We start from the raw sequence: 13,137 nt of genomic DNA on the forward strand, positions 1-13,137 counted from the left end.
ACTGCAAATGTGCAAATCTAGCTGTAGATTCCAGCTTAACAAACAAAACAAAAAAAATTGCATAAAATTCCCACAGCATTAAGGTTGTTGTCAGTTCTTACCTTTGCTTCATTGTTCATTTGTGGAGACTTGCACTTTCAGCCTAGCTGTGGCAGAGGCATACATACACACAAAGGGGACACTGTGATCGACTGGAGTACGTGTCTTTGGACTGCTGCACCCAAGAGGGTGCTGCTGTTGTGGCTAATGGCTCAAGCGACCAAGACGACACAGCTTTCTAGTGCAGGAAAGAAGCTGGGTGGGTTCAATGGATCTGTTCCAACTCAAGATATCCTGTGACTGTGATTTTGTGACTGGTCAAAGCTCGGGGATGCTGGTGTTACTGGTCTCAGCCTGTAAGTGGTGACCAGGGTAAAAATTCCTCGGTGACGACTGCAGCTTAGGGCTGTATTGGGCAGTGTTCTTGATGTTTCTGCTTGGCTTACAGGGAGGCATCATTCATTTCTTTCTGCGTCTGGGAAAACTGTGTGTCTCAGTGATAAGAGCCTACCTGTGTGGCAGGATGTGTACCAGCAGGAGGAGGGAGACTGGTCCCTGTTCTGAACGTGGGTTTCTGGAGCAGGCCAGCTCTCTGGAGGATACTGCAGGTAGACTGCATGTGAGTATTAAATGGCCCACCAGACTGTACGATTAGTGTCAGAACTGGGGGAGGAAGTAACAGGAATAATGTAAGAAACTTGTTGAGTCTCACTAGCTCCTACTAATCTGCAGTGAACTGTTCAATATAGGGCGAAATGGTGGGTTTTTTTTTTTCAGGACATAGATAATACCTTTTTTTTTTTTTAATGGTACTTTGTATGTGTTGGGAACTGTAACTGTTGACCCTGAACAAATGTAAAGAAATATGTGATATTGTCATGCTCTGATGCCTGCTTAGAGCTGAAGTTTTACTTGGTTATAGATTGCAATATGCCCAGAGTAGCAGAGAACTCAGAGGGGCTAACTACCCAAGTAACACCTTTGCTTCCTGCAGATCTTTTGCAGCTTCACTTGAACTGTTTGTTATCACAGCTGTAAAAGTATTCACAACTCATGCTGACAACTTAAGGCCTTAAGGCCAGCCTAGCTGTGCCATCTCAGCTGTGAGAGTTACTTAATTAGCAAGAGCAGATCTAATTTCAGTCTTAGTGACACAGATGACGTGGCAGGATGGTGTGAAGGTCTCTATTCTGCAGAGGAGGATAGCTACAGCCTTGGCTACCCTTGTTTCCACTGAACATTACTCGGCCCAGGCATTTGTCTGGTCTTATGTGCCTGATGTGAATTTCTCACAGCCATGCATTCTGGTATCAGTCAGTTCAGCCTTGGTGGTAAGAGTTGTATGATGCAAGATTTGTGGTACTTGGGATTAACTAGAGCTAGCAGCAACCTGGCAGGCAACACAACACCTAAGTCTGCTCACCAACACATGTATCTTTCTGCTAGAGAATTTCCTGTGCCTCAGTACTATAAAATCTTTGTTGGAGCAAGTTCCCATCAGTTGCAATCTTCTGTTGTGCTTCTATGGGTTATGATTTTGTTCTCTTTGTTTTTTGGCGGAATGCTTCTGCTCTCCTCCAATTTATTGGGATCTGATGTAGCTTGTCTTTTTTTTTTTTTTTTTTAATTTTGGCTGTAGGTGAAATATAAACAATGCAGAGAGAACTGTAAAATGATTTAATGTTATACTGCCAGGAATTGCCATCTCTTGGATTCTTGGATCTTGGACAACTTCTCTGTTAGCTTCACTGGTATGAGCAGTCACAGTCGCTGCTGCCAGAGAATTTCTCAGTCATTCAAAGTAAAACAGCGTAGTACAATTCATTTCTAGTGAGTGACTGACGTTCAGCTCTACCACCTGCTGTTTTCTCTGATTCAATGTAGTGTCTTCTCCTTAGAGCTGCCTCTCGATTTCTCTGGTGACTTCAAGGTTATAGCAGCTGGAATCCATCCTGACCATTGCCCTCTTCTCATCAGCTGCTTTGCTTGAGTCTGCACACTCTAAATCCCCATACCTGCTGATGGAACTGCACTCAGCATCCCTGCTTCTTGAAATAAGAGAAGATTATTTTATAACTTTGGACAGACTTTGTGGGCTCTAGTGGACAGAGCTCCCATTTCTCTTACTTCCTTAGCATTCTCCTGGTTTGACCCTGAAGGCTGTTTAAACCAGATTGAACGCTGTGTCAGCAGGCACAACTGAATAGAATCCAGACTTGAATTTAGTCCAGGAGATATTAGCCAACCAACTGATTTTTGGCTTTTTCTGCATAGGCCCTTAAGCATACATCCAAAGCCACTTTCCCTGTCCAGTTTGGGTAAGTTTGGCTTATGTGGACAACTGCTTCTCAGGGGGATAATGGTGTTAGAAGATAACATTCTTCTGAGTTCTCATCTTGTAGTGGTTCTTACATATGGCATTGCCTATTGTGCTGATCTTGTTCTGCAGAAGTTAGTATGTAAACTATGTTTTATACAAGGTTTGATTTTAATTGACATCTTACAATGCTAGATAACCTGATGATGATAGAAAGCATTCCTTGAAAGAGGTTCTGTCTTCACAGAAGTTTCTCTGCTGTATTGCAAGGAAAAACACTTGAATTACCAGTAAATCTGAATGTGTTTAGAATTAGGAGAAAATGTATTTGGATTTAGATTATTTTCTTAAAAAGCAGTTGGAAGTAAAAATATCTTTGAAGACATTCGAACTCAGGTTGTTGTCTAGTTTATATTTCTCTTACATTATTGTTTGGCTATAACTCTTGTAGAGGTTCTACATCTCTGCTGTAATCCACGGAAAAGAGGCTGTGTGCCTTTATGTACTGAAGGAAATAGTTGCAATGTCTGAAGCTTTTGCAACACTTCAAAAGAAAGAAAAAAGTTCTGGAGGTTTACATTTTCAAGGGCTGCCAGTTGTTTGCTTTCAGAGTTCAGGACAGCACAGAGTAATTCTTCCCCTTTTCCTTGGAGGAATTGTAGTTCTTATTGCCTTCAAAGGCCACCGGTAACTGCCTGCTCAGGCAGCCATGCCATTGGAGAAAACCTTTTGTTTTTTCCAGACTGTACAGCAAAATAGCTGTTCAGAGTGAATGTGTCAGAACTGTTGTGTTGCTTGTGAACAACAGTGAAGGTTATGCTTTCTCACATCCAGAGATGTGCTTTGCTACTGTGCAAAGTAATAGCTTTCAGAAAGATTTCAGCTTTCTTTGGGAAGAATGATGGGTGGGGAGGCAGCACATCTGCAGTGACTCCAAGATGATAGAGTCATGATGATAGAAAGAATGCTCTGTAAAAGTATATTCTTTGAGTACAGTGAATTGGTATGATTTGTATTTAAAAAAAAAAAAAAAAAGTTGAACAATGCCATCAGATTACTAACATGTTCTTCTTTCAATAATTGGGTCAGAATTTGACTTTAGAATGTGTTTTCATAGAGGCATTAATTTGATTAAAGGCAAGGACTGCATGTTATTGAAGGTATGCTTTATCTGAGAAGCTGACAAGGAAAAGCAGTGTTATCTGTGTAACAGGTACAGCAGCAGTACCTTCTGCCCCAAGTATCAGTCTTTGCCTACTATCATATTATGCAAACATAGTAGCTTGGGATATATCTTACAGTGTGCCATCACTGCAAGGTTTAAATTTGCTCTTTGTTATGTAAGTTGAAAGGACTTATTATTTTTTAATTAAGAAATCTGAGCATGGTGAGCAGAGCTTTGGGAATGCAAACCTGGGTTTGAATGCTGCCTCTAGCCATGCTACTTTGCTTTCTGTGTCTTCAAAAGGGGGTACAGGACAAAGGACGGGGAAATTTAATATTTACCCTATCTGAGTATTTATGTTCTCTATACAGTTCAAATTCTCAGGGCATTTTAGAAGAAAAGTTATTCTTCCAGTAATATTAACCAAACCTTTTTAGAGCACAGAATACAGTAGTTTTTGAAAACAATTTGTATAGTTTGAATCTCATGCAGATGTTAATGCAGAATTTTTTGTATCTTGTGCCTTCTAAGGAAAAGACTAATTTTGCTTAGTTCAGTATTTGCACTTACTGAGAAGATGATACAATGCAAAAATCTTATTGATAAAATGATTTTGGATAAATTGTGAAGACATTCTGTTTAAAAGGCTGCATTGTTTTGTGTCTGCATAAACTGCTTCACATCTTTAAATAGAAGGCAGGTTCTATCTCTTTCTCTCCCAATGAAGATTTGAGGAGCATGAAAAAGAAATCGCCTTCACTTTAATATCGGTCTGGTTATTAAATTGAGTGCAGTTAATGAAGGACAGAGATGTTAACATAGATAATAGCCTCATGGGAGTCTCCCTGGTTGTGTCTTACCTGCAAACTAAATTCTTCCAAGCCCTAGAAAAACTTCTCATGGAAAATTCTGTTCAGGTGATTATAATAATCTGTTTTGGTGTGGCTTCTACATGGTAGCTGACATGGAAACTGTTAGGTTGACACCTCTGGAAAGTTACTGTTGTCCATGTCTGTCCAGACTGAATGCAAATATGGAAAGGATGAAGACATTTTTAAAAAGCTACAGTGTAGGTGGATGAGTATCTGGTCTGTAACAAATATATCCCTGGATACGCGTCACTGATAGATTCTTGCTAGCATGAGCCTCCTGTATGGGTAGCTTTCTTGAAACAATACTGAAGTGATGTGTAGCTCTTGTGCTGGTCTTCTGCATAGGTGACAACATCACCTTTGGAAATGAGAGATGAAATTCTGCCCCTGTGTATGCTCACTTTAAGTTCAGAGAAGTTGCACAGGCAGAAAGCAAAGCTTAGTGCATGCTTGCTCTCAATAACATAGAGAAGACAAATGCTATTTGCTTGCCCCTTTCATGCTATTGTCATGATAAACATACACTTGTCGTACATTTGATAGCTGTAGATAATCATGCATTTTCAAATGCTTGTTAAAAGTAAGCTGCAGTCTGTTTTTTGTTCTGCTTCCTACTCCAACTGGTACTGGGTTAACATGAAATTAAACTAGATGTTTTAATCCTGTTTATTACTGGCCTGCTCCTCGATAGGTCACATCTATTCAAGACAAAAACAGTTTGGAAAGTACTACAACTGTAGGGAGCAGTACAGAGTAAGTACTGCAGTATTCCCTTCAAATATATCCCCATCTTTCAGGCGTTTTTCTGCTGAGCTAGTATTTCTACAAGACCTGTGAATATATTATCCATGGCCTTTCTTTGGGATTGCTTAATTAGGCAGTTTAGTGACACTACAGCATTTTTGAGAAACCAGTTGTGCAGTCACATCTTTCATCTGGGGCTTGAAGTGAAACAGCAGAGGCAATGAGGCTCCAGCCCAAACTTTACACCATGGAGCTGTCACCCATAGATGTGTAGCATAAATTATAGTTAGCTTACTGGCACTTGACTTTGGGTGAAAATTACTTGGGAATTGTGACTGTTCCACTTATGCTTCAAACAAAGCCACTTAGCATTCCCTGGGGTTTTAAACACTGTTCTCAGTAGTATTTGCTTTGATTGCTTGAATGAGCTTTTTAGTAACATTAGTGCAAATTAAATATTTATGTTTGTACCAACCAACCTACAGATAGAAAGCCTCTTAAGTTGCTTTAGGTCCCTGTTGCCTTGTGTTTGCTTGGCTCTTAAACTGTATGCTTTCTTGGGCAAAACTTTTGTTTATTGAGCTTTATTTGGTAGTGTACTGACTGACATGCTGTAACTAAATACAACCCTTCAGTTTTTCTTCCCGTCTTCTCCCATTGTTCCTGTGAGTCAAGCAGCCACTTCTTGTGCTGAGTTTCTCCCAGTTCTTAGGAGATGGGGAGGAGCTGGCTGCTCTGTTTTCCCCTCGGAAGCGTTAGTGAAAGTGAGGGATGCGAAGGAAGAGAAAACGAGTTATGCCCTGAAAGTCCCCTAGTTCAGCTTGTGCAGCAGAGCGCTGACTTGCAGTACCTTGACGGCAGTGCCTTGCAGTAGTTCAGCCGCGGCATCCGCGCAGGGCTGGGCAACAGGCAAAGAGGTTGTGATGCCAGGCCTGTGCCAGGAGCCGCGCGGGCAGCGCTGCAGCAGTGACGAGCCGCATGCACGGTGAGCCCCTGGCGCTGTGCACCGGGGCCCTTCGGCGCAGGGCGGCGCGAGAGGTCCCGCCACTTTTCCCTTCTCTGAGGTGCGCCGCGAAGGCAGGGAGTCGCGCCTCGGACGCGGGGAGGGACGGGCGGGCGGGCCTCGCGCCTCGAGGGCTTCTGCTGCGACCATCAGAGCCACCAGAAGCGTGCGGCCTCCGCCCGCGCCCTGCGGCAGCCAGGCTCCGGGGGCGGGCCCTGCGGGCGAGCTGGCGCGGTCGATATTCGCGCGCAGCTTTCTCCAGGTTGATTCCAAGCAGCTGCGGCCCGCACCCCCTGGGCTCGGCCCCATGGCGAGTGGGAACCGCTCGCTGTGCCTTTAACGGCGGGGGCTGCGCGGCGGGATGGGGCGGTGCGGAGCCTCCGCCGCGAGCAGATGGGGCGGTGGGGCACGGGGTGCCGGCGCGCCGGGAGGGCCCCGCAGGCGAGCAGCTGACGCGGCCGGCCACGGCTCGGCCCGGAGCGGGTAGCCCCGAAATGGAGAAAGCTCTGCGCCTGGGTGAGTGATCGCGTGTGTGTGGTGGATCGCGGGGATGGCGCGGCGGAGCTGGGCAGCCCTGAGGGTGAGCTGGAGGCGAGGCGCGCTCGCTGCGCGGCTCCGAAAGGGACGCGCGGAATCCCTTGCGGGGCCGCAGTGCGTTCGTGCGAGCGGGGCCCGCGCTGCCTTCGCTGCCTGTGCCGACGATCGCGGGGTCCTGTGTGGGGCTGCGGGGACGTCGCGGGGTCCGCCCGGGAGCTCCCGGCGCTGGAGGAACTCCGTGGCCGTGACCCGGTGGAACCGATGCGCGCCGCTGCCAGATCTGGGAGAAACGGTGCGGGTCGCGGTAGCACGGGCTGCTCTGCAAATAGTAAAGGCGTGCTTGCAGAGTAGTACCTGCTCAGAAGGAAGGTAGAAGCAGCCCATCCTACACTTTGTAGTTCACGCCTTTTTGTTTTTCCTTATCCAGAATGCAATTTGGAGGAAATCGGCACTCTAGGGTTCAGGCCGGAAAGCTTGGAGACAATGGTGCCTCTGCACCAGGTGGCACATAGTTGATATGCACGAACAGTGAGAAACCTCTCGCTTGCAGTGGTAGATTTCTTCGAGGTTGCACACGGAGCCCATTGCTTTGGGAGGTGGTGGCCGAACTGTGCCATGACTGAATGCCTGTTGGTCTGCATGTGAAACTTACCAGGTGTTCATTGCCAGCACTGTTATCTACTGGTGTTTCTTTACATCAGTATGGTAGTATTACAGCTAAAACCTAGTGTTTCCTTCCAAACAGGATTCCCCTCTGCGCCTGGGTAGACATGGATTGGTAGCAACCCTAAGATATAGCACTCAAGAATATGAGAGCATCAGTGACTTCACAAAATGCAAAAAAAAATTGGATGTAGAACTAGGTGGTTGGTTTTATTCTTTGATAAATTAAGGATTAATTACTCTACAACTTCTGAAGGAGGTTGTGATGAGGAGGGGTTTGACCTCTTCTCCCAGGTAGCAAACAGGACCTAAGGAAATGGCTGCAAGTTGTACCAGAAGAGGTTTGGATTAGGCATAAGGAGAAACTTTTTCCTTATGATCAGGCACTGGAATGGCTGCACAGGGAGGTGGTGGTGTCACCGTTCCTGGCAGTATACAAGAGGCATCTGGACTAAAAGCTACGAGATATGGTTTAGTGGCTTGTGGTCGCAATGGTGATGGGAGGACGGTTGGACTAGATGATCTTGTAGGTCCTTTTCAACCTTGTGATTGTATGATTCTATGATTTTAATCAAAGTGGAAAAAGTCACGTTGGTTTTTGGGGCATTCATTTGCTGACATTTTAACTTTGATAGGAAGATAAGGAGATGGTGTTTTTGCATTTAGTGGTACTTTGGTATTCTATTCTGCAGACATAGCATGCTTGTTCATGCACAACTTTGCATGCGAATTTTCAAGGGTAGCTATTCTCTTGTGCATGATTAATTGATTCCACACACTTTAGTAGGTAAAATGTGGTTTTTGATGCCAGCTTTATATTGTCACTGATTTTCATCTTCAGTAAATTAAATATATCTTGGTTAGCAGCAGGGCAAATCTACTGCTTTTATAAATTGAGTTTATACATGAGCTGGAATATGCCCAAATACACAAATGTGATTGTTGTGCTTGTGCTTTCCCTGCCTTTCTGCCACCATTATTTTGTCACAAATACAGAGAAAGACCGTTATTCTAGTGGCAGTTAAAAGTGTTGCTTGATCTCTTTCGAATGTCACGTGTTTATGAAGGGCTTTCAGAAGTGGTCAGCTTAACATATCCACCAGATCTTAAGCAACTGGAATAAAGTCCTTGTAAATAAATGCTCAGGCACATGCAGGATTGTAAGTTTCAGAGCATATAGTGGCAGCTGCAGATCTACCTGACATGTCCCTGTGGGTGGTGTGGTATCTGTTCTTCGTCTTCTATTTCATTTTTGTAACAGCAGTGACTCAAAAGTACCAGATCTTTCACAGAAAGCAAAAATGTCTGCGCTGTGAAAGTAGAGCCTTTCAGATGTGATGCAGGCAGTCCACCTACAGTTGTTGCAGAAAAACGTTAGAGAATATTCATATGTTCCTTGTTTTGGAGAGTGAGTCTGGAGGAGGTGGTGATGCTGCTGAGAGAGAGGGTGAAGTTAATTTCTGCTCTGAAGCACTGGCATCCAAAGCATCAAGAAACAGCTCTGAAAGATGTACTGTGTTTACAGGAAAGCTTAGTTTAGGATTTGGAGCCTGAACCACCACGTTTAACCACCTCTCACTCTTCCTCCATTTCACTGGTAATTCCATAAGGTGCAAGACTGAAAATGCCACTGGTATCTTAAAATAGGGGCTCAAAGGCCTGCATAACTTAGTTTCTTGCTTCATTTTCTGTTCTCAGTGAGCCAAACATATAAACCTATCCATGCCATCTGTTGCAGAACTGTCAGTTGAAGGATGTACAGAGTAGGTAGTGAGGGACTTTTAGTTGCTGAAGTGCTGTTACTGGAAAGGCACAGAGTGAGGAGATGGTTGAGAGGAGCTGATAATATTAGATATTTCTGCCCACAGAGTTGTCTGGATTGTTCTTCCAGTTAGCTCTTTTACTTCACAGCAACGGAACCTGCTTTTTTGTGTGAAACTTCTGTCTTTAACTCTGTCTGTGGCTGAGTCAACTGGGCTTTTTTTCTCATTTTTATTTTGGTACAGGTTCAACCACAGTGAGAATAAAAGGAGGTCCTTTTTCTTGTATCCATCTGACTTACCGTCTTCATGATGCTTTTCTTCTCTGCTTCTTGTCCCAAGGTGCGTCTGTTACAAAATCGATTACTTTATTCATCCCTTAATGCTTTTCTTCACCTCTCAGTTCTTTCGCTGTACTTGCCAGCATCTTTCCTACCTGCTAGAAATTGAATCTCAGCACTGTGCTTCTATCAGCCCAGTTCTACTCTGAGTTATTATGTTAACAACTGTTCTCTGGACTTCAGCTTCTCTGTTAAATATAACGACTTTGCTTACTGTAGGTCCCTGCTTGTTTGATTCTTGTTTCAAGATTACCTTTGTTTAATATCTTTTTCTCATGCAAACATGCTTCTGACTTTTGGTCTTCTATCTCACCACCTGTTAAATCAGAAGCTTTCTCCTAATTCTTGTAGTTAGAGCTCCCATTTCTGTACACTGTTTAATTCTTCCTGACTAATCCCCCCATCTCTCCTCTTTCTGAAGTGCCAGCAGTACTTAGAAGTCTTCCATTCTCAAGACTGTAAGTGTATGCAGATTTCAGAAGGGCAGTAATTGGAGTACTGCAAGTCCATGAATGCAGAGTATACTTTGATGATCTGGTGCCTTGCTGACAACAATAAGAGAAATTTGGTGCATTTCCTCTTTCCTTTGCCAGCTACCAAGCTTCCCCAGTTCTTCTGGAGCCTGGTTCTGGGAACCAAAGAAGTGGAAAACTCTTTGTTATTTTAAATTTTTGGAACGCTTCTGCTGGCTTTACAGGCTCAACCACAGAGTTAAGTGAATGCTGTGCCTGGCTGGTGGAATGAAATGGGATCATATCCTTTGCCAGAAGCAATCAGCTAGACTGGTAGGAGGCCCCTGCCTCTTGCTGGTCTTCCTCTCCCCTTTGCTCCCCTCGCCCCACTCTTAGTTCCCAGCTGTCCCATGGATTCCACATCCGAACTCACAGTCTTTCTTCCTCTGGCTCTGTGGCCTCTCTTCTGAGGCCTCTCACTCCTCTCAGTCTCCTGTACTGACCAGCCCCTGCTCCCCACCATGTGTGCTGCTGCTTACTTCCTACATCAGTTTTTGCTGTGGATTAATATGAGGGGATGTCAGCATCTCCCCCTTTTTTGTCGGAGTCTTTCAAGTCCAAGATGTCCAGTAGTTAAAATTCATGTATCTTCAGTTTTGTGTTTGCTATAGAAGAAATAAAGCATAACTAGAAAATAGCAGTGGATAATTTTAGCTTCTGGTAAGACTCAGCTCTGTAGTTCCTAGGTAACATTGTGTGGATAGCTCACTTAAATCACTTATAGGGTACGAAGGATGCATCTGAAAACAATGGAACAGAAAGAAGTATTATGCAGCAAGAAAGGTCTTTATACCCATTATTTCTTCCCAAATGGAATACGACTTGTGCTTTTTAATTTTATTAGAAAAACCTTTCCTGAATGCAAAGAGAAGTCAATTTTTGATTAATTCTTTTTGAGATTAGTTCAGTCTTCAGAAATTTACTAATATACTGAGTTTTCAGTAGTTATGAGAATATAGCTCTATTGAATAGGTTGGTATGATAGTAATATCCAAGAGTGCTACTTTAATGTTCACCTGTCTGTGGCTTTTGTTTGCACCTACATTTAATCAGTAAATGTTGATTATCAAGCAAAAAATGTAGCGGACTGCTGGGCATGCTTCAAAGCTTGATGCAGTCTATGACCATGACACTGATGTGAACAGCACTGAATGAGTTTTGCAGGAAAGCCCACTCGCAAAGTGCTTGTGCTGACCCTGCTGATGAAGTTCTGCTGTAATAAGCAGTGATGACACAAGTCACGATTTTCATTTTCAGCTGCTGTTGGTTTGTAAAAGCTTATTCAGGCAGGGGAGAAGGAGAGCCAGTTAGAAAAGGTGACGTGGCTTTGGTTTGACAGGAGTGCTAGGTTTACTTCCCAGTGCATTCATAAAATTATTTCTCAAGTTGATAGATCCAGGAGTCTTGCATTTTCATTAAATGTGCTGCTTACTACAGGACATTATTTCCACAGGCAAATATTCTTCACTTTTTGCAGAAGATATTACTGTGCTCTCTATACAAACATTATACTTCTAGATGTATTGCATCTAAAGACCTGAGGCCTACAGTGCACAACGCTGGTTTATTCTAATTCAAAGCCAGTGGCTGTCACTGGGCTGGAATAAGTTGGGGTTTTTTGTTTGTTTGTTTGTGTTTTTTTGCCCCCCCTCATTTGATACACATTTAATCTTTTATTTTTCCTTAACAAGTAATCTTGAAACAGCACTTTTGGTACTGGTAGAAGATGTGGAGTTATTGAATGATACTTAGGTCTTTGGAAATTAATGAGTTTTGAACATCAGGGCTTTTATAATAATGTGGGGAAGTAGTCAAACTTAAGTTAGAAAATGTTTCAGTGAGTGGAAGGAATCAATGAGTGAAAATCTTTCAAAAATTTCAGAACTTCCTGCACATTGATTTCAATTATTTGATTTTTGATATCCAAGTATTTATAATCTCATAGCCCTAATTCCAGCAGTACATTAACAGTTGCTTAGTTTCATACATACAAGTGCTTCTACTAATGTCAGTGGGATGAAGTACGTGCATGAAATTAAGCATTCAGATCGGAGCTGAAAAGATTATGGTCAGTACTGGTACATTCACTTGGCTAGGGTTGCAAGTCCGTTGAAACTATAATTTAACCACCCATTTTTATAATGAGATAGTTGTAGCTGTGAGTGTAGCTGAAGATGAGAAGCTTCCTGTTTGTCTCAGCTCAATTTGTAGCTGGTTTGTAGCTGGCTCAATGGAGTACCAGGGCTCAGTTTAGAGTGTGAGGAGAGGACCTCAAGTTGTGCTATAAAAATCACAGAATCTTAACTCATGATTTACCATGAGTTATAATAAATCCTAATTCCTGTTGAAACTAAGTTTATCTAAATTAATGTTACAATAGAGTTTTAGGTTATATGTATATATCAGGAAGAGTTTCTTAACAGAAAGGTTGGTTAGTCATCGGAACAGACTACACAGGGAAGTGTGAGGTTGCCATCTTTAAAGGTATTTAGGAGATGTATGGATGTGGCACTAAGGGACATGGTTTAGTGGTGTAGTGTTAGATGGTAGTTAGACTTCTTTATTTTGAAGGTCTTTGCCCTAAGTCGGAGTCATACAGGAGCATAACTAGAGAATTCAACATTTCTGCTCAGTGCTTAGGATGGCTCTGCTCAGTGCAAACCCACACTCAGCTGTGTGCAAAACAGGTGAGTGTAGGAACCAGCAGAACTGTACAAAAGAAAGCAGTTTAGATAGGAAACTTTGCTTCTGCTTCTCTTAGGAGGAAAGCCTTTGTGCTCTGTGGACTGTCTGTGTTGTGTGAAAGTATTCCGCTTGTCTTCACTGTCAGTCTGGTACGTTTCCTCTAGCAGCCTCTGGAAATTAGTGCGTGTGCTTCCAGCTCACTCATGTGAGTGACCTGCAGGTTAGTGATGTGGGTTTCTGTTATAGGGATTGCTTTTCTGAGTAGCTTTCCCTGCCACCCTCAGAAACAGCGATACTGATCAACTGAAATTAAATGTTAATTGCTGCCCTGCTTTCAAGAAAATGCTGAAATCTGTCTGCTGGGAACCAATCAGCAAGTCTAGTATTTAAAGAGAAATACTAGCATCCCTACCAGGGAGGTAGCCTGTATTTTGGAGTAAATCTGATCTTTTCCTTCTCTGAAATGAAATAATAAAATATGCAGCAGTTGATGCTGTAA

At 43.2% G+C, this 13,137-nt stretch overlaps 1 protein-coding gene across 6 annotated transcripts in view; it reads left to right on the forward strand.

The window, feature by feature from the left end:
* PITPNM3 (PITPNM family member 3) overlaps window positions 1-13,137 on the forward strand; it is a 66,165-nt gene that overhangs the window by 478 nt on the left and 52,550 nt on the right. For 2 of the 6 annotated variants that reach the window (XM_085240801.1, XM_085240799.1), the window contains exon 1: window positions 6,224-6,656. In XM_085240801.1, the coding sequence (XP_085096927.1) occupies window positions 6,635-6,656 (22 nt within the window). In that variant the 5' untranslated portion in view covers window positions 6,224-6,634. Of the gene's footprint in view, window positions 1-487; window positions 659-6,085; window positions 6,202-6,223; window positions 6,657-13,137 lie in introns of those variants that run through there. The other 4 variants (XM_085240797.1, XM_085240798.1, XM_085240796.1 and 1 more) reach the window with 4 other exon arrangements.

This window comes from Meleagris gallopavo, chromosome 21 (genome assembly GCF_905368555.1).
Source record: "Meleagris gallopavo chromosome 21, MGAL_WU_HG_1.1, whole genome shotgun sequence".
Taxonomy (NCBI): domain Eukaryota; kingdom Metazoa; phylum Chordata; class Aves; order Galliformes; family Phasianidae; genus Meleagris; species Meleagris gallopavo.